We start from the raw sequence: 20,311 nt of genomic DNA, 5'->3' as shown, positions 1-20,311 counted from the left end.
CTGACTTGTTACATTCCATTTCATTAATTTAAGGTCAGTTTGACTCACCCTTCCTTTGCATTTATAACATCAAGCTATACAATATGATTCACAGTTAAGGATTTGTGCAGGATCTACAAAACTGATCTTTCTGTTGGAATTACTTGTTTTGGAAAACGTGTTGACCAAAGATTTATTAAAAAATACTCCTTTGTATCTTGTATGTAAACAGCAAAATACCTGCTTGTACATTATAATATGCTCATAGTCGATTTATGATGCATTTTGTATGAAATGTCTTTGTGTCCCTCTCCAAGCTCTTCTAGGAACTTGGTGGCGGGGGATACATTTTTATTTAAAACTTGCAGCAAGGATTATTAGATTAATATTACTTGGCTGTGGTAAATATTTAAGGCATTATTACACGTGTGAGAGTACAAGTGTCACTGTGTGGTAGATCTCCAGTGTCAGAGCCTAGTCAGACTGAATGTTTTGTTTCAACAATTTTAACGTATTTTGTTTTTCAGATTCCTTTTGCAAGATTTGTAGCTAGGAATAACATATCAAACTTGAAAAGGTAAGGGACATAGAGGTGGTGTTTTGCACAGATGCCACGCTTTATGATAGTGACCACTGAAGATGCTGATTTGTTCTTCAATGTTTCCTTTAGATACTGTATAGAGCGAGTTTTCAGACCTCGGAAGTTAGACCGCTGTCATCCCAAAGAACTCCTAGAATGTGCATTTGACATTGTTACCTCTACTGGAAATAGCTTTTTGCCTATAGCAGAAACAATTTATGCCATTTCAGAAATCATTCAAGAGTTTTCAGTGCTACAGGTAGATTCTCTAATGAACCCTTTTGCTCTCTTTTCCATCCTAAAATTTTAATCTAAGTAAATATTTAGTCTAATGTGTTTAAAAAGGTCAGTTCCTTTAACCTTAATAAGTACAGAACTGTGTTCATATTTTTATCAATAGTCAATTATAGAACACTTATTTAAATCAAAGATATGTTTCATAGGTAAACTTAAAATGAAGCATAGCTTTGCGTGCAAAGGGAAGAATGATTGAATCCTTACAGTGCCATTGAAATAAATGTCTGTCTTCTGTCAGGCAAGTGATTATTGTAGAATGGGACAAGCCTTGCTGTTCTTTAGTTATAGATGGAAGGTAAGGTGGTGGAAGGAGAGGTCTGAAGTTAGTTTTGAACTATTATGAGTAAAACTTTTTTCTTTTTTTCTTCCTTTCTCTTTTCTTTACTCTTCGTTAGGAAAGAAATTACAGTATTTATTTGAACCACACTGCCTTACTGAAAGCTATACTTTTGCACTGTGGGATACCAGAGGATAAACTCAATCAAGTCTACATCATTCTGTATGATGCTGTGGTAAGATATTGGTTATTAATTGAATCTCTGTAATCATCACTGTAGAGTATCTTATTTTGTGAAGCTATCTCAAAAAGTAAGTAACAGCCCATTGCCAGCATAACAAGGAATATCCTGTTGATATAGAAAAAGGCTGGCTATCTTTGGGCTTTAAAGTTAGATTAATTACTTTTCTGTTACTTCTGGATTGGGATGTTTTAAGATGATTTTAAAATCTGTATTTACAAGAGAATTATTCACCTGTATAATTAAGAACTGGTAGGCTATTCAATAAAAACTTTAAAATGTACCTTAATATCATGTTGGTCTTTTCTACCTTATAAACAGAGAAAATAGATGAAATTCACTTGAATAATTAAGGTAGTGTTTAAATCCCAACAAAATGTCTTCTTTATTTCCTTTAATTTCACTCTTTTTTTGTTGTTGTTTATTAATTTATATGAGCATTTCAGTATTTATGCAGCAGTGCTTTTCAACAAAGTATTTTTATACTTTTTGTTGCTTCTTGAAACCAAGCCAAATATGGCCTCACTACGGGATTGGTGGAAAATGTGTTATTTGTTGTTTTTGTTCTTTTACAGTATTACTGCAGTTTGTAAATGCAACCTTTAATTAAAGGTATTGGAAAGTTGTGCTTTAATTCTTCTCAGCAATAATAATTATTATTTTTTTGGTAACTTACTTGTTGAATATGTTTGAATCTGTTTCTCTTGTAGACTGAAAAGCTAACTAAAAGAGAAGTAGAAGCCAAATTCTGTAATCTTTCTCTCACATCAAATAGTGTAAGTTTAATTTGGTGTTGATTTCCCTGTAACTTGCTGTAAGTCAGTAATATTTTATTTACTTTACAATATAATCAACCAGAGTAAGAAAAATACTGTTACGTCTGCTGTTCAAAATAGATCAGTCTCTTTGGAAGTGGTCTGATTTTGTTCTATGTTCTCTCTGGAAATCAGTATTGCAACTGTCCAAGTTTCTTTGTTTCTTTTAAACCTATTTTTTAGACTTTGGAAAAAATTAAAGGGTAAATGGAATACTGTACGATGGTATTTATTAAAGCAAACTGAGAAAAACTTCAAAAAAAAAAATTGTCTGCAAATGTTGATGAATGTGCATAAAGAGTTGAGGTTAACACCCTGATAAAATTTGTGCCTGTCCATTCCTTTCCTCAACGCCCTAGGTAAAAACAGGCTGGTAGGCAAAATGAGCAAAAAAGGCAGATATTTTACTCACACTAGGTCAAATATTTTTCTTTTCTTTTTTTTTAGATGTGACCTATTATAAGTGCTGTCAGTGGTGCTACCTATGTTTTTGATTTTTGTTTTTAGCTTTCTCGACTCTACAGATTCATTGAGCAGAAGGGAGAAGCAAGTAATGTATTTCCATTTTTAAACACAATGATAAAACAAAAGCCAAGTGTCTCTCAGCTGTTGAAGCATGGCATGAAGGATTTAGAGGAAATCATTGGTCTGTTAAAGCAACTTGGAATAAAACTTCAGGTTTGTAAAATACTCTGCTAATAAATTAATGGATTTCTAGGTTGCTGTGTCCTGTAATTTGCCAGGAAACAAAGTAATGATATTTTAGACTAGAAAAAGCACATCAAAGTGCCTTTTGATGGCAAGTAATAATACTGACTTTTTTTTTTTCTGTCTCAACAACATTGAAGGCATTACCTAGAGCATAAAGGAATCTTTTAAGTTTTGAAACAAACTGTTTTAAAAATACAGAAAGCTGATGACTACTAAAGGCCTCCCCTCCTCCACCTTCCTTGAGGCTTGCTGTTTGGGTTTTGTGCTATAGGTCTCTTGGGATGCTTTAAGATTAAAGCATCATTTCCTTATTTTTAATTCTATGTTAAATTTTTGGAGACAAGGAGTGTTTCTTTATGTCTTCCTTATGCGAGAACAGTGTTTTCAATGCATACTGCTCATAGGAAATGAATTATATTAACTGGTAATATTGGTAAAGGTCTTGTACATATATTCATTTTTATTTTACAGGTTTCTATAAATCTGGGACTAGTTTACAAAATACAGCAGCACAATGGTATTATCTTTCAGTTCATAGCATACATCAAAAGAAGACAAAGAACTGTGCCTGAAATTCTTGCTGCAGGGGGCAGATATGATCATCTGGTATGTGCTCATCTCTTTTAATGAGTTCAGATCTATTTTTTTAAAAAAACATGAAAAAAATGAAAACAATTTTTGTCACTTTGCAGAGATAACTATCTCAATATTCCATTTTGGTTTTGTCTTTGTTTTGAGATTCCACAGTTTAGAGGGCCGCAGATGGTAGGACCAGTTCCTTCAGCTGTTGGAGTCAGCATAGCTATAGATAAAATAACGGCTGCTGTTTCCAGTGTGGAGGATTCTGTAAGTCTGGTTTTTGGGAGGTGGGGGTTTTTCTTTGTTTCTTTACTCCTGACAGTTCAGTAACCTAATTGTATCCACAGGTGGGCAAAAAATAAGGTGTTCAGATGTGTTCTAAAATAATACCATACTGAAATAGACAGCAAACATCAAGACAGCAGAAATCCATGTGTTTCTCTACATGGATTTATTTAGTAAAATAAGAATGAGGGGGAAGGAGGATCTTCAGGCTTTTATACCTTTTTAATTTAAATGGGACATTTTTCTCAGCCTATGGATTGTTTCAGATGGAAATGTACAACTGTAGATATTTCGCTAATGAGTGTTGCTTTGCCCCTACCACTTCTTACTTTATAAAAGTATAGAAGGTGGAGATGGAAGGAAACTTAAGAAAATGGACTACTTTTTACAGTGTCACACAATTTCACTTGGTTGTGGAATGTGTATTTTATTAACTTTTCTTTGTAAGAATAAATTAATATTGCTAAGCAGAGTGGAAAGGAAAGAATGCAATAGGCTAGGATACTTTGCAAGCTGGGATTGTGCAAAAGCTTTTCGTCAAAGATGAAGCTTCAGTGACTTTCAAACATGCTTAGGTAGATTGTGGCTTCAAAAAGAGGTGGATCTAACCCTGTCTTTTCAGCTTGATGCATTTTGAAAAATGTTAGTACATTTATACTTCTTTGTTACTTTAACTGCCTTATAAAGGGGAAAAGGTGGTCTTGTGGCTAATATTGCCTCCCTTGTTTTTACTTTCCCTTCAGGTTTCTGTCAGCTCATGTGACCTGCTGGTTGTAAGTGTTGGTCAGATGTCAATGGGTAGAGCTATCAATATTGTTCAGAAACTCTGGACTGCAGGAATTCCAGCAGAAATAATGTATGACTGGTCCCAGGTAGGATTTCTGTCTCTGTGTGTTAACTAGATTGTTGTTCTCTACGATTAGTGCAGCCTGAGACCATCCTTTTTCAATTTTTTTCTACTTTTGATTGAGTTACAGACTCATAAAACTGAGCATGTAGGGTGCTATTCAGATACAGTAATGTTAAGAAAGTCTCACTGGCTTTGCAGCATTCTTCCTCTCTACCTCCCAGAGTATTTAAAAGTGTGATGCAGGATCTTTATGCGCTCCTCAGAGCACTGAAGAATTAAGTGACCTTCCTCAATTATACACCAAATGTGGAGTCCAAGGCCTATTGAAATCAAGGGGAGAAGTTGCATAATGAATTTAAAATGAGGCCAGTTAGCTCCAATTAAGTGAAATGAGGATGCTTCAAAGCAGAAGCATATTTTGCAGCAGTGAAGGCAATAAATTTTCTTTTCAATGAGGGCTGCAAGTAGGATCCCTGAATTAATGAGTTAATTCTCAGTAAAGGGCACGTCTAGAACAGAAGAGTAGTATGAACATTTAAATATATCCAGATGGCTGAAGACTGTCAAGTACAGAGGGAGTATTGATGTCATTCTACCATTACAAAAACAATTTAGTAAACTGAGCTACAGGATACACGATGAAGTCCCCATGTCGTCCCTGGTGAGAGGTGTGGTAGGAGGGAGAGAAAGTGGCAAGCTGAATTGTGCCCTTTTTTCTCCACTTGAAAACAAGCAGACCTTTAGCCACTACTACCTCACTGGAGTAGTGAGCTACGTGGTAATGATGAAGTCCCTTTTAATAGTGGTGGCAGTTACCTGAGGGTTATGAGTCTGATTCACCTTTAAGTATGCCAGTTTGCAACTAACAAAAGAAACACTCTGCAGTTGCCCATTCTGCGTCGTGCTGCAGAGCAGATAGTTTTGAGCTCAGTCACTTAATTGGCTGACTTTTTTGTAATCTTTTGCCATAACACTTCCAACGGTTTCAATACCTCAGAATTGAAACAAACCAAATCATTATGCTTTTCCTATTATTGCCCTGGGTTTCTTTCTTTTTGCGATTCTTAAAGAATGAAGATTTGGGTAGTCTTGCCTCTGTCTAATGCTGTCCTGCAACCCCCTCCTAAGTCAGTATAGCAAGCCCTTCAATAAGGCTCAGCACTGAGAATGATGTAAGTCAGCCTCAGGTTTATGTGAAACCCAGCTGGGATCAGCTTTCATGGCAGAGTACCAGTCACGCAGCACTGACCTGTTACTGAAAGTTGCAGACAGTGGCGTGGTAACTGTTTGATGTTACGTTGCACATTTTTACAGTTACCGAGACCCTGCACTTCTAGATCCAGCTAGCCCTTCCATGTGGGAACTAGGACTGCAGGGCCTAGCCATTCTCTCTGTCTCTTGTAGATTTAGACAGATTTCAATTTTTAAGGAGTATTAGGTGGATAAATATATGCATAATGAAGTTTGACTGCAGGGCCTAGCCATTCTCTCTGTCTCGTGTAGACTTAGATTTCAATTTTTAAGGAGCATTAGGTGGATAAATATATGCATAATAAAGTTTCGCTTCCTGGACTTGTTAATAAAGCTTTCCTCTCTCAGAAGCTTATATAATCAGTGTAACTGCTGCACATCAAGTTATTTTAACTAAGGAGAGGAGACTTTGATTACTTCAGTGATCGTTTTGTAATCTGTCAAATTTCTGTCCTATTCCCCTTCCCTTGTTCCCATTTTAGTCCCAGGAAGAACTGCAGGAATATTGCAGGTGCTCTGGGATTACATATGTGGCTCTTGTGTCAGATAAAGAAGGAAGTCATGTGAAGGTGAGTGTGGGACCAGAGGATGCTTGATGGTGTTTCAGATTTATAATCTGTTGTTCTACTTTTTTTAAGATCATGATTATTTTCAATAAAGTATTTAAGTAGATGGAATTCAGGTAAATACAGTTTCAGATGCTAAGTAGTAGAAAGTTCTTCAGAAGCCTGATTTTTATCCTTTCATAGGACTGTTGTTCACAGACCTCCTTTCCTTTAGGAAAGTCCAAACATTAGTGCAGACATCAGAAGCCTGATTTTTATCCTTTCATAGGGCTGTTGTTCACAGACCTCCTTTCCTCTAGGGAAGTCCAAACATTAGTGCAGACGTTGCTTGGCTTTGGGTCAATGCTGTCTTTACATGGAAAAATGTTTCTGTTCTCTCTGATTTCTTTGAATCTACAAAATAAATTAGTTAACTCTGTGATCTTTCCAGTTGGCAGCTTTCCATGTTACAAAATAAATATAACTAAAACGTAAATCTAAAAAAATACATATAGTTCAAACGGGCAGAGTCTGAAACACAGTCCTTATCCCTGTAAGCTAAGGTTAAGATGGAAAGACTGGACTGTGTCACAGCATGAATTACCACCTTCTGTGCTCTGCAGCCTGTGGTTCTGGTACCTTTCTAGAATTTAAAAGTTTTAAAATATTCTTGATTCTGCATCATTAGGAAAAAGATCATTATTCTTTGAATAAAGAGTCATTCTTTGACTGAAAAAAGGAACCATTTGACATGGCGTGGCCATGCTACCTAGCCAACGTGCATTACTAAAATATTTTTCACTTGTTACTCACTCTTCTTGTCATTGTAACAACGGTAGCGAATAACCATGCAATAACTGTATGAACAAGTGGATTTTGATGATGAGAATGTGATAGATCAATGTGTTCCACAAGTCGACTACAGAGCGTTCTTTTAAATATGGCTTTACTGAAGCAAAACCAACAAAGAACATGCCAATGAGATGAATGGTGGTGTTACTGATTAATCTCTTCCCAGTAAAGAGGGAGCAGTTTTGAATGTTTGAGTCTAAGTCTTGTGAACTGAAAGGCAAGCCTTATTCTAACGTAATTCCTTAACTAAAAAAAAAAAAAAACAAAACCCAAACCAAATAGGCTATTATTAATATGGTGTTTGCACCTATAAACCATTCTGTTAAAAATTATCACGTATTAAATATGAATAGCCAAGGTAATTTAAGCTTTGGGAATGCAGAGGAAATTAGTTGGTTGGAAAAAAAACCTAAAAAACAAGGTAATTTAAGCTTTGGGAATGCAGAGGGAATTAGTTGGTTGGAAAAAAAAAACTAAAAAAACAAAAATCAAACACTAGTCAAAGATTTAATTGGCAGTGATTGGTTGGTAATGATGATAGCTTCCTACCATTGACTGCTTCACCTTTAACGGGTGAATAATCCAGTTTTGCTTTGATTAAATTTGATAAATTTATTCATATGCCATTTTAAGAATCAACAATCTTAAGAACCACTGAACTACACCATAGGTAAAATCCTTTGAGAAAGACAGACAGACGGAGAAAAGGATTTTAGAATCTGACTTAGTAGATCACCTGATCCAGAAGCTGAAAACTAAAATCTGTGACGAAAGATGTAGTAGGTAAGTAGCATAACATGTCAATGTGAATAATACATATTAGAAGTGAATGTATGTTTGTCTTAATTAAATAATTTTAAGATATGGTCAGTTAAACCTTGATTTTATTTGATAAAGAGCTTTGAATTTCTTTTGAGGGGAAAAGAAAGGAAAAGCCTTGGTTATAGAATTTTATTAAGAGACTGATTTCCCTAGTTGCTGTACATTCAAACATCGATAGTGCTTCATAAATTAAAAGGCCATATGGTTATCCAGCTCATGCTACTAGAACACCAGTGTATCGTTTGTATGGCAGGACTGCCTGCAAGTCCCTGTTACGGACCAGAAGTCCATTACATTCATGTACTGTATAATCAAAGAATTAAAGCAGCAAATCCCTTTCCTTCCGAGGCAGTGTTGATATGGTAAAAATGAAGGTGTAATTGTAGCCTACGTGGGCACTTTGGCTGGCACAAGCAAAAGGAACACCTGGCAAAGACTCAGGGTACACAGTAACAGCCCATCATCCTATCTTTGTTGAAATTACTATTTATTGTCACCAATAGAAGTTAGTATGGAAATCACAGGAGAGGCTACAGTCACCTCTGTGTGCATAAGCAGCATAGCTGTTATTCACACGTACCCCTTTGTAAATATATCATTATACACGCATCTATGTATATGTGTGTACATACATATGGATGTATGTACTGGTAGCAGGAACAGACATCGTTTAATCACACAAACTAGAATTCAGAAACTAACAGACTTGACATCCATAGTATTTCTGAATAGACTTAACAATAAAGGAGATCGTTAAGCTGAGAAATGCTTAACTCGAGCAGTAGTTTGTGCAGGTGGTTGACGACATCTGCTACCCACCTCTTCATTCTCCTTTTTCTGTCCTCATCCAGTCTTGGCACTTAACTTTGCAACTAACCTGATTCTCACGTGGTTTATGACAGATCTACAGGATCTATTGGAAGCTGTGAAAGAAAATCATTCTTTCCAAACTTTACCTTATTTCTGCATCCTGAGAACAGAATATAGAAAAACCTGTATTTGGTAATACTAAATAGAGAAATGCAATAACTATGATTGTAGTAACACTGGCAAATTGCCTTGTTAATGAATCCTGAATGTGGAAAGTAAAGGGTTCCAAACTAATCATTGAAAGCTTCTTTGAATATGTATGATCTTAAATGTAAGTATTACTTCGATACTTCAGTATTCTCTCACAGAAACCTGTAAGAAATTGTAGATTAAATTATTAATTTAGAGAGAATATTCTCATAATATATTCTAGTATTAGGATCTAAATCACTCTTGGGGAGCACATTTTTTGCATCCACAGGAAGCATGAAGATTGCTTTTAGATCTGATTTTGTAATGTAATTTTGTATGATTTCCTGTCTGTTCCAGAATAGAATTTAATCTGCAGATATGTGCTGGGAAGAATGAAATAAGTATGTTTGTATGATAATCTGAAACCATGTCTTATTACAGTATTTCTTTGTTACTGTAAATTTGTTTCCCTAACTGTCTTTGTTTATTTTTAGAGAAACCTCAGATAATCTTTCAGTACCAAATCAAAAGGGATCATTTACTAATATTTCAGGTATTTAGTCCCTAGTTATAGAACATACAAACTGTTTCTCTTTCTGCTCAAAAACTGTTTCATAAGAAAATATTGCTGGAACACAAATTTTAAAAGTATTACCAAAGTCAGAGCAAGAAAACGTTTTCTAGGAGTGCTTCTGGTTAGAGACACTTCCTCCTAATCTCAAATGTTGTTCCAAGTGATTTAAAACTGAAAATTTTCTCCAAACTAACATAATAAGTGCTGAGACCAACAAACAGAATATTCCCCATACAAGCATTTATTGATGCAGTGATTCAGGACAGGGAGGAAAAGCCAAAAACCACCAGCATTTCCTAGCTGAGAAGAAATTAAATGTCTTCCTGATGAAAAATTAAATGACCTGTGATTGTTACTGTTGAGACCCATGTACGTTGACCTACTGTTCTAAGATTTATTTTTTTTCTTCAAATGCCTTTACATTTCTAGCTACAGATTTGCACTCCTCAATGTGATAATAGAAGTTTGTATATAAAGAATAATATTAAGTACTTGTGTGGATAAAGTTTGGTACTTTTGATGATTATTTTATTAAGTATTGATTTAGTGGGTGGTTGTGGTGATGGTGGTGGTTGTTTGAAGAAACACAACACTCACCCCCCCCCACGTAACGATGAAGGAGAGAGGTGACCATGCTTAACTTGTTGGGTTTTGGGGGGTTTTGTGTGTGATTACTGGAAGTGGCAATTTGGATTTCAGAATAAGCTGTTTCAAATTTTAGTTGTTGTTATTTGGGGAAGCTGGGGGCTCAGGTTTATTGTTTGTTTTGTCATTGACTCTGCTATGGGACTGAGCATTAAATAGTTGCCTCATTCTTGTTATAGCTTTTCTTTTTTTGATATTAGGTATGCTACATTCCTCTGTAAAATTCTTCAAGCCATTTGGAACCTTTTATTAGTTTCAGGGAACACTGATGTAAAATACCAAATTTCTTAGTCTTACCAACCAGTCCTTCAAAAGTCATAAGTGAGGATTTGAGGGTGTACATGCACGTGTTTCGCTGTCCTATCTACTTGACTGACTTCGGTGGTTTTTAGCAGCTTTTTGAATCCTATAATATACAGATCTTAGCTTATTAATATTTGTGAATTTTCTGTTTCTTGCTACTTCTTATATAAAGAAAGAATATAATCTAAAATTACATGTTTGCATTTTAGGTGTATTTGAATCACACGGAACTCTCGTAGTGCCTAACGTTAGTGTTATAGCTCCTGAAAAATTATCTGCCAGTGCCAGGCGTCGTCAAGAAATTCAGGTACCAACACATCAAATAAGTATTAAGAAGAGATCCTTTAAAGTTAAGGAATGGTAGAATTCATATTTTCACTACCACCTAACCTACACAAATACATCCCATTTGTTCATAAAATAGACTATGAGCAACACAAAAGGTTGAAGGCAAAGACCACCTTGTTTTTAATGTTTTGGATCTTGGGGATTATCTGCGACATTGTGGCTTGGCCATCATTGTACATACATATTAGAAATCTTATTTTAGTAGGTTCTACATGGTTCTGAAATTTTCCTTTTTTGTTTCAATAAATGCTAAAGTGTGTTAAAGGTGCAAGTTCAGCATACTTTTAATTTGTAGTATGTTTGTAACAGATAACTCCGTGTATTTCATTATGTTATCTCAAAACTAAAGGCCTATGAAAAAATTGCAGATTGAAGAAGAAAAGGAAAAAAAAAACAACAAACCAAACGCAACACCCTGCCTAAAATGTGGTATTATAATAATGTAGAAAACATGATGCTAGTTCGTTCATTTAGGATTATTGGCTTCAAGATATTTAGAGTGTGTGGTAAAACGGAACGGTAGTCTTATCCTCTTTTCAGTTCAAATTTGGGTGTGCAACAAAAAAGTCCCCCCTATAAATAGGTTTTGTTACCCAAATAAAGAAGTGGATGTTATTCTCTGAGCTTTGAGCTAAACAGACGTGCTCTTTTCAGGTTTTAATACATAAAAGCATCTTTCGAAGGTACAAAAGACAGTGTAGTGCAAGGCTGCAACTACATTTGTAAAGTGCTGCCTTTGCAGGATTACTAGCTTGTTCTGGAAAAAAGTGTTACAAGGACTGACCCGTACTTTGGTTTGGCTTTCAAATCAGTCATCCTTCTTCAGCTAGAGATGATGCACTGTATCCAGTCACAGGTTCTCACTTTCCTCTGGAAAGTTATTTAACACCCAGAAATAGAAAGGCAGTTTTTACTACGTATGTGAGAATTCGCATGGTAACGTGCAGTTCTGTCTGCTTTAGTAGAGTACCAGTATTATCAAGTCTTTACCATTGCTGCAAGAGTGGCTCAGGCCGTCTCCTTCCTGTCTACTCATTAAGGATTACTGTGGAATTGTTAGTGAAAATTAAATTATATTAAATGTGAATTTTAGTTTAAATATGATGTAGTTCTACATCTTGTGTTAGAAGCAGCCTCTTCTATTCTTGTCATCTATGAAACAGAAAATAAGTGTTCCCAACCTGTGTCACAGAAGCAGTGTATTTTACTTTCACCCATCTTTTGCTGCCAGGTGCAAACAAGACTTCAGACATTCATTTCTAGCCTGCAACAGAAAACAAGTGAGATCGAGATTTTAGCAGTAAGTATTTGGCAGAAGCCTGAATTTCAAATTCTTAATTGAATTGGATGATGCAGTTGCTATCTGGAACAAACTACTGCCAATAGCCTTGCTTTAGAGATACAAATGAACCAGACTGCTGGTTAAATTAAGGTCCATGGTATGTTTCTTTAATACTTGAAAAGTATCTCAAATTGTGTGTATTGGACAGTTGCATAGAATAAAATTTATAAAATATTTAGTTGTAAATTCTTAAGCTGTACTTGCACTAACTACTGTGGTAGATTTAATAACTTGTTCCTGCTAGATTTGCTCTTACATTTAAACCAACATACCTTTTGCCTGTATATAGCTTTTAGACTTTGCTGACCGTGTCACAAAGGACTTTAAAACAGCATATGCTTTTCAGGAAACATGTTGCCTATTTGCCTACAGGTATTTGGAACTTTCTGTTGTGGAATCTGTCAGGAACAGTTTGTTTACAATGCTTAAAACCTTGGTAAATTCCAATTCTATCAGCATGAGTGCTGCTTTGGAAATCAAGAAGTCTGGCTCCCTTCAGTATAAGCTAATCTCTAGTTGGCAAACTGGTAACAGAAGAACTGCGAAGTATTGATTTCTTGATGATATTTTTACAGGTAGATCTACCAAAAGCAACTGTGATACACTTCTTATCATTGGAGGTAAGCAATTCAGTATTGTGGTTAAAACTCTTAATTGAACAATAGATGATAAATTCTGTTCCTAATGAAGTGGAATGTAAAATTCACCCATTGTAGTTTTTCTCTCTTAAGGAGTTTGAATTAGGTTTTAAAACTTGAAAGGTGTTGTGTTTTGTTTTGTTTTACCCAAGGAGCATGACTGAGGCTAGAAAAACCTTTGTCAAATGCCCAAATTATGCAAAACACGATTAGGAAGTCCTGATCCAAAGCTGGGTTTGTTTTTTTTTCCCAAGAATAGTTAACTGAAATTAGGTCTTAGTATTCATTTTCAGAAACAAACAAGCATTAATAGCAGTTTCAACAAAGGTGTTTCTTGAAGCTGTTAATGAAGGACCCAAAATACAGAGACAATTGTTTCAAGTACAGTAGCTGAAACTTCTCTTAGTGAAGCCAAGATAAAAAGGAGACATATAAGTATTATATTGACACCTTTAACAACTCGGAAACTGCTCGATAAGGGGGGTAAAAACCCACCAAAGACAAAGCTTTTTTTCTTTCCTCCAGTGATGGCAGTAGCTTTGAAGTCAGAAGTTCTCCCTAGAGCGGTGGATGCCTCCCTACCCCTTCCCCCCCAAAAAACAAATGGCATCCTGCCTGGAAGTGGATTTAGTACTTTCATACCTTTCATCTGCTGCTCTGAAGCAGTGCTTGTTGGTAATCAGACCTCAGTGAAACATTTGAAAATATTTTCAAAATACTTAGTTCATCCAGTCTATCCTAATCATAGAGATAGTTTACTGCCTTAAACAAAAAACCCCACACGATCAGCTTGGATCATTTACTTTTGACCACCCTTACTTCTCATATTCTGTCCAGCATTGTGAAGCTGATAGAGCTCTTTTCATTGCTTATGTCTTTTTATCACTAAACTCTGTGTTACAAAACTGATCACTAAATTCTTAATACATTTTCTTAAAAAAAAAAGAAAAAAAATTTAAAATCAGGTTGCACATGTTGTTTGTATGAATTTTGTTTGAAACCTGTTTGATTAAGGAGCATTGACATTACACAATGTTCAGAAGACTAAATCCTATTGAGAGAAGTATTTCCCACATGAGAGAATGTAAGACTGTATCCTAGTTCCTTGTAATTTTTTTTTTCTTAGTTTGATGGAGATAGACAAGCCTTTGATGCTACTGTGAGACAACTGATGTCACGATGGCCAAAACAGAGATGTTCATACTTACAGGCAATTTGTGATGAAATTTACAGTATCAAAGTGGAAAAGAGGTAAATTTGTTAAGCTCTTACAGGTACCTAAAACATCTCAATTATTTCTGCATTCCAACTTTGCTAAATAAGCTACTCTTAATTTGTCCTCCCCTTTCCCTCTCCCTGAGAAAAAAAAGAAGTACTTAGGAAATGTGTATGGTTCCTTGAGTACTATGGGAAGAGTTTACTGGTCATCTAATCCTCACTTGTGGTACAATGTAAATTCTTATTTTTATAAGAATTTATAAGCTATGTAAATTCTTCATTTTTATAAGCCTTCTCAAGAAATTCTAAAGTGCATTTGCACTGTTACCTCATTTGCTGTTTTGTTCATAAACTTGAATAGCAATTGACTATATACTGCTATTCTACTACACAGTATCCCTCTCTTCTCATGGCAGAGACTCAGCTCGCTGTTTAAAGCTCACAGGCAGATTTAATTCCTCCTGCTTCAAAGGAATATGATGGGAATCTGGCACAGCTGACAGACTGCCCAGCTTTAGGCAAACACAATGCATGCTCTCCCAACATGTACAGTAGAGGCTGTTTCTGTTTTCTAAGCATAAAAATTTATGTTCAACTCGTAGTCTCCTTGTTGGATTCTGGCGAAGCTGAAACAGATAGTCTGGGCACATCCAGTTTTGAGCCTCAAATTTTCAACTGTTGCATGTACGGGTACAGTCAAGTGAGACCTGGGTATTTATGTCCTATTGTGGGTTTCATTTATCATACATTTTTCTTAAACCTGTGTTCAGCTTGAAGGTACGACTTAACCTTTAAATGAGACTAAAAATTGACTTGGATTCCTTTTTCTTAGCGATACCTCAGAATTGCTTCCAGTTCGCTGATGTTTACTAAGGCAACTAAGTATCAAGTGAAACTTTTTTTTTCCTCTTCCTGTGCCATGCAAGGCTGTGAGCAACAGAACCCAATTACTACATACAAATAATATTCCAATGTTGGGTATGAAATTAATGAAGTCCCTGATGAAGTTTTCCTTTCCCATTTGATGCCTGCACACAGAACATGGCTTAGCAGTAAGCGTTCAGATCACCAAATGAAAACTGAACAGGCTAGATAAATGGGAAGAGAACGAAGGGGAAAATTGCAGTCACAGCCAAAGGAAGTAAAACGTAATGCTTTTCTACTGAATCTTTGCTGTTAACTTATTGCTAAGATTTGCCACAGGTATTGTAGCTTTTGAACCTGCAGTTTCAAACTTTAAAAATTTTCCCTTCCCTCTGCAGGGTTCCTGCACTTATCCTGTACAGTTACCGAGACGAATACAAGGTTTTGTTTTAGTGCTTAAAACATCTTTTTGTGGGATGCTTTTTCTAAGAGACAAGTGTTTCGTCAGAAGGAATTTCAGAAAGCTGTAATAATGCAAGACAGGCAACTAATGCCGTTTTGTGTCCAGGTTGAAATTCATGTGTAAGATAAAGCTGTAAATTTATGTCAGAAAGTGGAAATAAATGTTTTAGGCAATTAAGGAGCAAGTCTGACTAGAGCCACAGACATGTATTATGTAATTCTTGCCCCTTAACGCCACAAAGGAGATGATCAGCTTTGCAGGTGTGAAACTACTTTTTTTTTTAAATACAGTTTCAGAATGCCTTTTATGTCAACATGCAACAGTAGTACTGAAACAAGAAACTCAGTTCAAAGATTAAAGAGGATGAATTATCTTCAACTCCAATGGTTTTAAACTTTTTTGAAGGGTTTTTATGTAATAAAAGGTTTGGCTACTGAGCCTTCTTGAAATACGTATTACAAGATTTTGTGTGTTTGTTTTTTTTTTAAACCTACTGTTTTAATTTCCATATAAAAAGATGGCAGACTTCAAGCTGAGAGAGTTGTTGCAAGCCTGCCTACACTTTGCATTCAAATCAAGCAGCAGTTTCCTGGGAGATGGAATAAGACCTGATACAGGAAAACCTGTTTCAAACCTAAACTTAAGACTTTTAAGAGAAACAATAACCTGCATGTGCTAGAGGCATAACCAAAGTCTTGAACTAGCTTTCTTTGTGTGGGTTGTCAGACTAGGCTTGAAGTTAAAGCCATAGTAATGATGGGAATCTTACAATTATCTTCTTGAAGCTAAACTGTAACAGAACCCCATCAGGAAAAGTGAAGCTGAACAAATTTGAAGATGAGTTACAGCAGCCATAGTTAACTAACTACGCATTATATTTCACATCAAACTACTTATAATACCGGAGTGAATATGCAGAAAAATTAGGGATTTCTGGAAATATACTGGTGCTTACCCTCCCTCCCTACCTGGTACCTGCTATTTGAACAGCTTACTCCTGTTCCTTTCCTCTAACTCAAATGATTGCCTTTAGCACTGCAGGCGCATTGCATCAAGAAATACCTACTTACTTTTTCTGCCCTTTCCTTTAGTAAAGAGGAGGACGAAGTTAAAATATGTAAAAAGAGGTAACTTGAAAGACTTTTGAGAACTGTGAAAGTTGTAACAGCAACACACAAAGTAGCATCAGGGGAGTCAGTCCTAAAGGCTCAGATAACTCCCATTCCTAGCAATTCACCAAGCCAAGTCACATCAGTCATTACAACCAAATCCATTTCTTATTGTGTTTAATAGGAACAGTTAAGTATTCACCTTTTACATCTGCTCACATGAAGGAGCTACTTTAAGATGCCAAGTATGGGGAAATTTAGATCTCTGAATATACTGAAAGATAAAGCTTTAAAAACAAAAAGTTTAGGTGACATGAGCATTTTTAAGCCATGTCTGAAGGGAACATGATGCAGAGTCCTGCCCTCCCCCCCATCCTGAGCCAGGGTCAGCACAGCTGGATCAGCATGGAGCAAAGGCACAGCTGCCTCGCTCTGCAAGAGTTCAAGCACTGTGCTGGCTGCCTTAGGGATATCTGCACTGCATCATGTAGACATGATCCCTCAAAAGATGACAGGAACAGGAAAGCTGCTGCTCCTGGTAATGTGTTGGCACCCACTTTCCCTAGTTCTGCTGAGGCTTATCTATACAACTGGGCATCCATCACTGGAACTCCTGCTCCAGTCTTACTTTGCTGCTGGTACAGTGCATTTCTCTTCACCCTGTTACCCCCCACCCCAAAGAGGTTTTACACCGCCCACTTGTACAGTACAAAACAGCAGTATAGGTACAAAACTAGTTGGCAGCTAAGTGTAAAGCTCTTTCAGTGTAAGCCTGTAAATAGCCCTGCCATACAACAATCCATAGAAAGCACCTTCTGCTCTGAGTTTAAACAAAAGTACTGATCACGTCCCAGTATCCTGCTGGAAGGAAAGCCAAAGACAAGTAACTCAAAAAGAAATGGACTTTGCTTTGAGCAAGGGTCAAGTCTGTTATAGTGATGGTAGGACACTGTTCCATCACTGTGTTGCTTTACTCTTCTTGTTTTTGCTTTTCTTGTCTTTCTTCTTCAAGCCATCCATGTTAGCTCTCAGCAAATTTGAATATGCCTGAAACAACAATTGGAACCATTAAAAGAACAAATACTTAAGTGACAATATACTAGAGGTAACATTTTACATATCACTAATGGATAAGTATCTGCATTTTCTCAGTGAGAGAATCATGCTCTTACACCCTACACTGGGAAACTATTGTTTCTAAACCAATGCAGAAAGTTAGATTAAAAAAAAAAATAATCCCATTGTATTTTAACAAATGCAGATAGGTGGGTAGTCTAAGGTTAATCTGTATGGCAGTTCAGCCCTGAATCAACCCATTCACAGCTGTCCACTGCTTCCTACTATCCACTCCCCAATACCTACAGAAAAGATAAAAGGCATAAAAAAAAACTTACCATCTGGAATTTATTTACTTCCTTTGAGCTCACCTACAAAAGTAATATTGGAGGTTAACCAGGAAAACACTGGCTTCTACTACAAACCAAATATCAGTACATGTTTACCCAGCAGTGACCATCTAGTCTTTCTGGCAGCAGTTGGACCAACTCGTCACATTCAGTGGTAGGCAGGCTGTAGCAACATGTCATAGGACTTCACCAATTTAGAAGACTGAAAAAACTCCTTACTCGATTGACAGAATCCTCTGGAGGCCATTCATAGAACCATAGAATGGTTTGGCTGGAAGGGACCTTAAAGACCATCTGGTTCCAACCCCCCTGCCATGGGCAGGGACACCTTCCACCAGACCAGGTTGCTCAAAGCCCCATCCAAGCCGGCCTTGAACACTTCCAGGGATGGGGCATCCACAGCTGCTCTGGGCAACCTGTGCCACTGCCTCACCACCCTCACCGTGAAGAGTTCATCCCAAATCCCTGTGGTTCCAAATGGGAAGAATGTGAAGAAACATTCTAAGGAAGGTTTTATTTACTTGTAGGACCATAACAATATGCTGCAGCCCAGATTCTGTCAACTATTTCTTAAAGTGACATTTTTTTCCTTGGGTTACATCATAGAGGAGAGCTAAAGTCATCAAAAGCCCTTCCCAATCTCTCATTCAAAGTAAACACATCAGGTTTTCAACTTCTAGTTAATGTTTCCTGAAATACAAATAGCTCTAAACAAGAAACAAACAGGTATGCTGAGCAAGATTAAGGCTTAGAAGATGCTGCCCATGCCCACACGTTCTTGCCAGGAAAGAAGGATCCTTCCTACCATTTCACAGTCTGGGACCATTCAGTTCTTTCCTGGGCTGTAAGAACCTTCAGTAATTCCAGCGAGGTGTATAGGACACTACCTCTTTGTCACCTGAGGCTTCAGCGTTAGGTGTGCAGGACCTTTCTTCTCCTTGGAGCCACACCATTTGGCCTCACACTGCAGGTTCCATAACTGCCCTGTGTCCTTCTGCTCATGTCTCTAGAAGAAGTTTCCCCCTTCCCTCCAAACAATTTCACCTGACTCAAAACACAACAGCCAAGGTTACTGAAAACTGCCAGGCAGAGTCCCTTTCTCCTGTCCTGCAATACCATTCTGAAGCAAAATTCAGCATACAGAGCAAAACTACTGTCCCATCTGTAATGCTGAGTGTAAGCATTAAGTCTTCAGGTAAGTGTAACACTTCAGCATCCCAACTTCAGCTGTGTGTTTAGCTACTTTATGGCTTCTCTGGAGTTAAGAGCGTACTTCTCAGGAAATTCATGTAAAGATGGATTTCACTTAAAATATGGGGCATTAAATAAAAGACTAATCTTTCTAACCCAAAGTTGTCACTTACCACTGTGCTAATTTTCTTCTTTCCATCAGTTGCTCTTAGAAGACATTTATTGTCTGCTGGTTCAAAACTTTCTACGTGGCCTTTGCGTGGGACTGGTTTTGTTCGGCCATCATCTGCATTGAAAGACAGAGAATGTATATTCATATTTCACTAAAATCACTGGATGCCTCCTGACACGAGATGTTAAAAGTTGCTTGTGAGGAGATCCGTAAAACACCTTGGAATTTAAGGCCATCTGAACTGATGTTGTTGCCAAATTGTTCACAGATCCCTTCTTCTGTAACCCCAGAAGGATCTGTTCCATAAACTACATCTGCTGGGAAAAAATGTAAATCCTTGCCCCGACATGCTGCACGAACTGCCCACTTCAGCAGCGGTATGTTTTAAATGTATGTCAAACTGCAGCCTAGGACACTTGACTTCTCAAATAGCACCAGCTAGCCAAAAACCAGAGAAACATAAGCATACAAACCCAACACTATAATTCTCCTTATATAGAAATCTAAGGATTTCTAATAATTGTTTAGTAATCAAAGTCCCAATATTTCCTCCACTTTGAAATACTGTCTTACTTCCAGGTTATTAGTACTGCAGCTGACTGATCTGTCCATAAGACTACTCTTGTTCTCAGATACTCTGAATTACAAGTGTATCTTTTAAAATACATGCTAACAACACTAAGTTTGATTTAGAGAAACACCTCTTTAATCCAGTAACAGACTTAAAACTTACATTTCTTCAGCGTTATGAAAACACTCCCCGAAGTTCTGCACTTCTGAAAGAGTCTGGTAAGCTCCGTCAGGAACTGCAAGAGAAACCATCCTTGGTTGGAGGCCACCACGCAGGCGTTTATTTCTTCTCCCTGTGCAGCCCAGCGACCCGCTGCCCGGGGAGCAGCCCCCGCCTCGCTCCGGCGGCCCCGTTACCACAGGCCGGGCGCTCCCGGTTCCG

The 20,311-nt window shown here is 37.1% G+C and overlaps 2 protein-coding genes across 2 annotated transcripts in view; one reads left to right on the top strand and one right to left on the bottom strand.

The window, feature by feature from the left end:
* EIF2AK4 (eukaryotic translation initiation factor 2 alpha kinase 4) overlaps positions 1-15,550 on the top strand; it is a gene marked incomplete at its 5' end in the record, with an annotated part of 38,509 nt that extends 22,959 nt beyond the window's left edge. The window contains 16 exons of the mRNA XM_009696112.1: positions 507-556; positions 650-818; positions 1,252-1,368; positions 2,085-2,150; positions 2,697-2,867; positions 3,372-3,506; positions 3,639-3,746; positions 4,508-4,636; positions 6,348-6,434; positions 7,933-8,045; positions 9,581-9,639; positions 10,818-10,915; positions 12,188-12,256; positions 12,874-12,918; positions 14,063-14,187; positions 15,417-15,550. Of these exons, the coding sequence (XP_009694414.1) occupies positions 507-556; positions 650-818; positions 1,252-1,368; positions 2,085-2,150; positions 2,697-2,867; positions 3,372-3,506; positions 3,639-3,746; positions 4,508-4,636; positions 6,348-6,434; positions 7,933-8,045; positions 9,581-9,639; positions 10,818-10,915; positions 12,188-12,256; positions 12,874-12,918; positions 14,063-14,187; positions 15,417-15,471 (1,596 nt within the window). The remainder of the gene's footprint in view (positions 1-506; positions 557-649; positions 819-1,251; positions 1,369-2,084; positions 2,151-2,696; positions 2,868-3,371; positions 3,507-3,638; positions 3,747-4,507; positions 4,637-6,347; positions 6,435-7,932; positions 8,046-9,580; positions 9,640-10,817; positions 10,916-12,187; positions 12,257-12,873; positions 12,919-14,062; positions 14,188-15,416) is intronic.
* Positions 15,551-16,752: 1,202 nt separating this feature from the next.
* SRP14 (signal recognition particle 14kDa (homologous Alu RNA binding protein)) lies at positions 16,753-20,182 on the bottom strand (the record flags this gene model as incomplete). Its single annotated transcript, XM_009696111.1, has 4 exons — positions 16,753-17,637; positions 17,985-18,017; positions 19,361-19,473; positions 20,093-20,182. Coding segments are annotated over 4 exons (326 nt in total), but the record flags the coding sequence as incomplete, so codon positions are not given.
* Positions 20,183-20,311: the final 129 nt, after the last annotated feature.

Source organism: Cariama cristata, unplaced genomic scaffold (genome assembly GCF_000690535.1).
Source record: "Cariama cristata isolate BGI_N322 unplaced genomic scaffold, ASM69053v1 scaffold16912, whole genome shotgun sequence".
Classification (NCBI taxonomy): Eukaryota; Metazoa; Chordata; class Aves; order Cariamiformes; family Cariamidae; genus Cariama; species Cariama cristata.
This window is presented reverse-complemented; position numbering and strand designations above follow the sequence as displayed.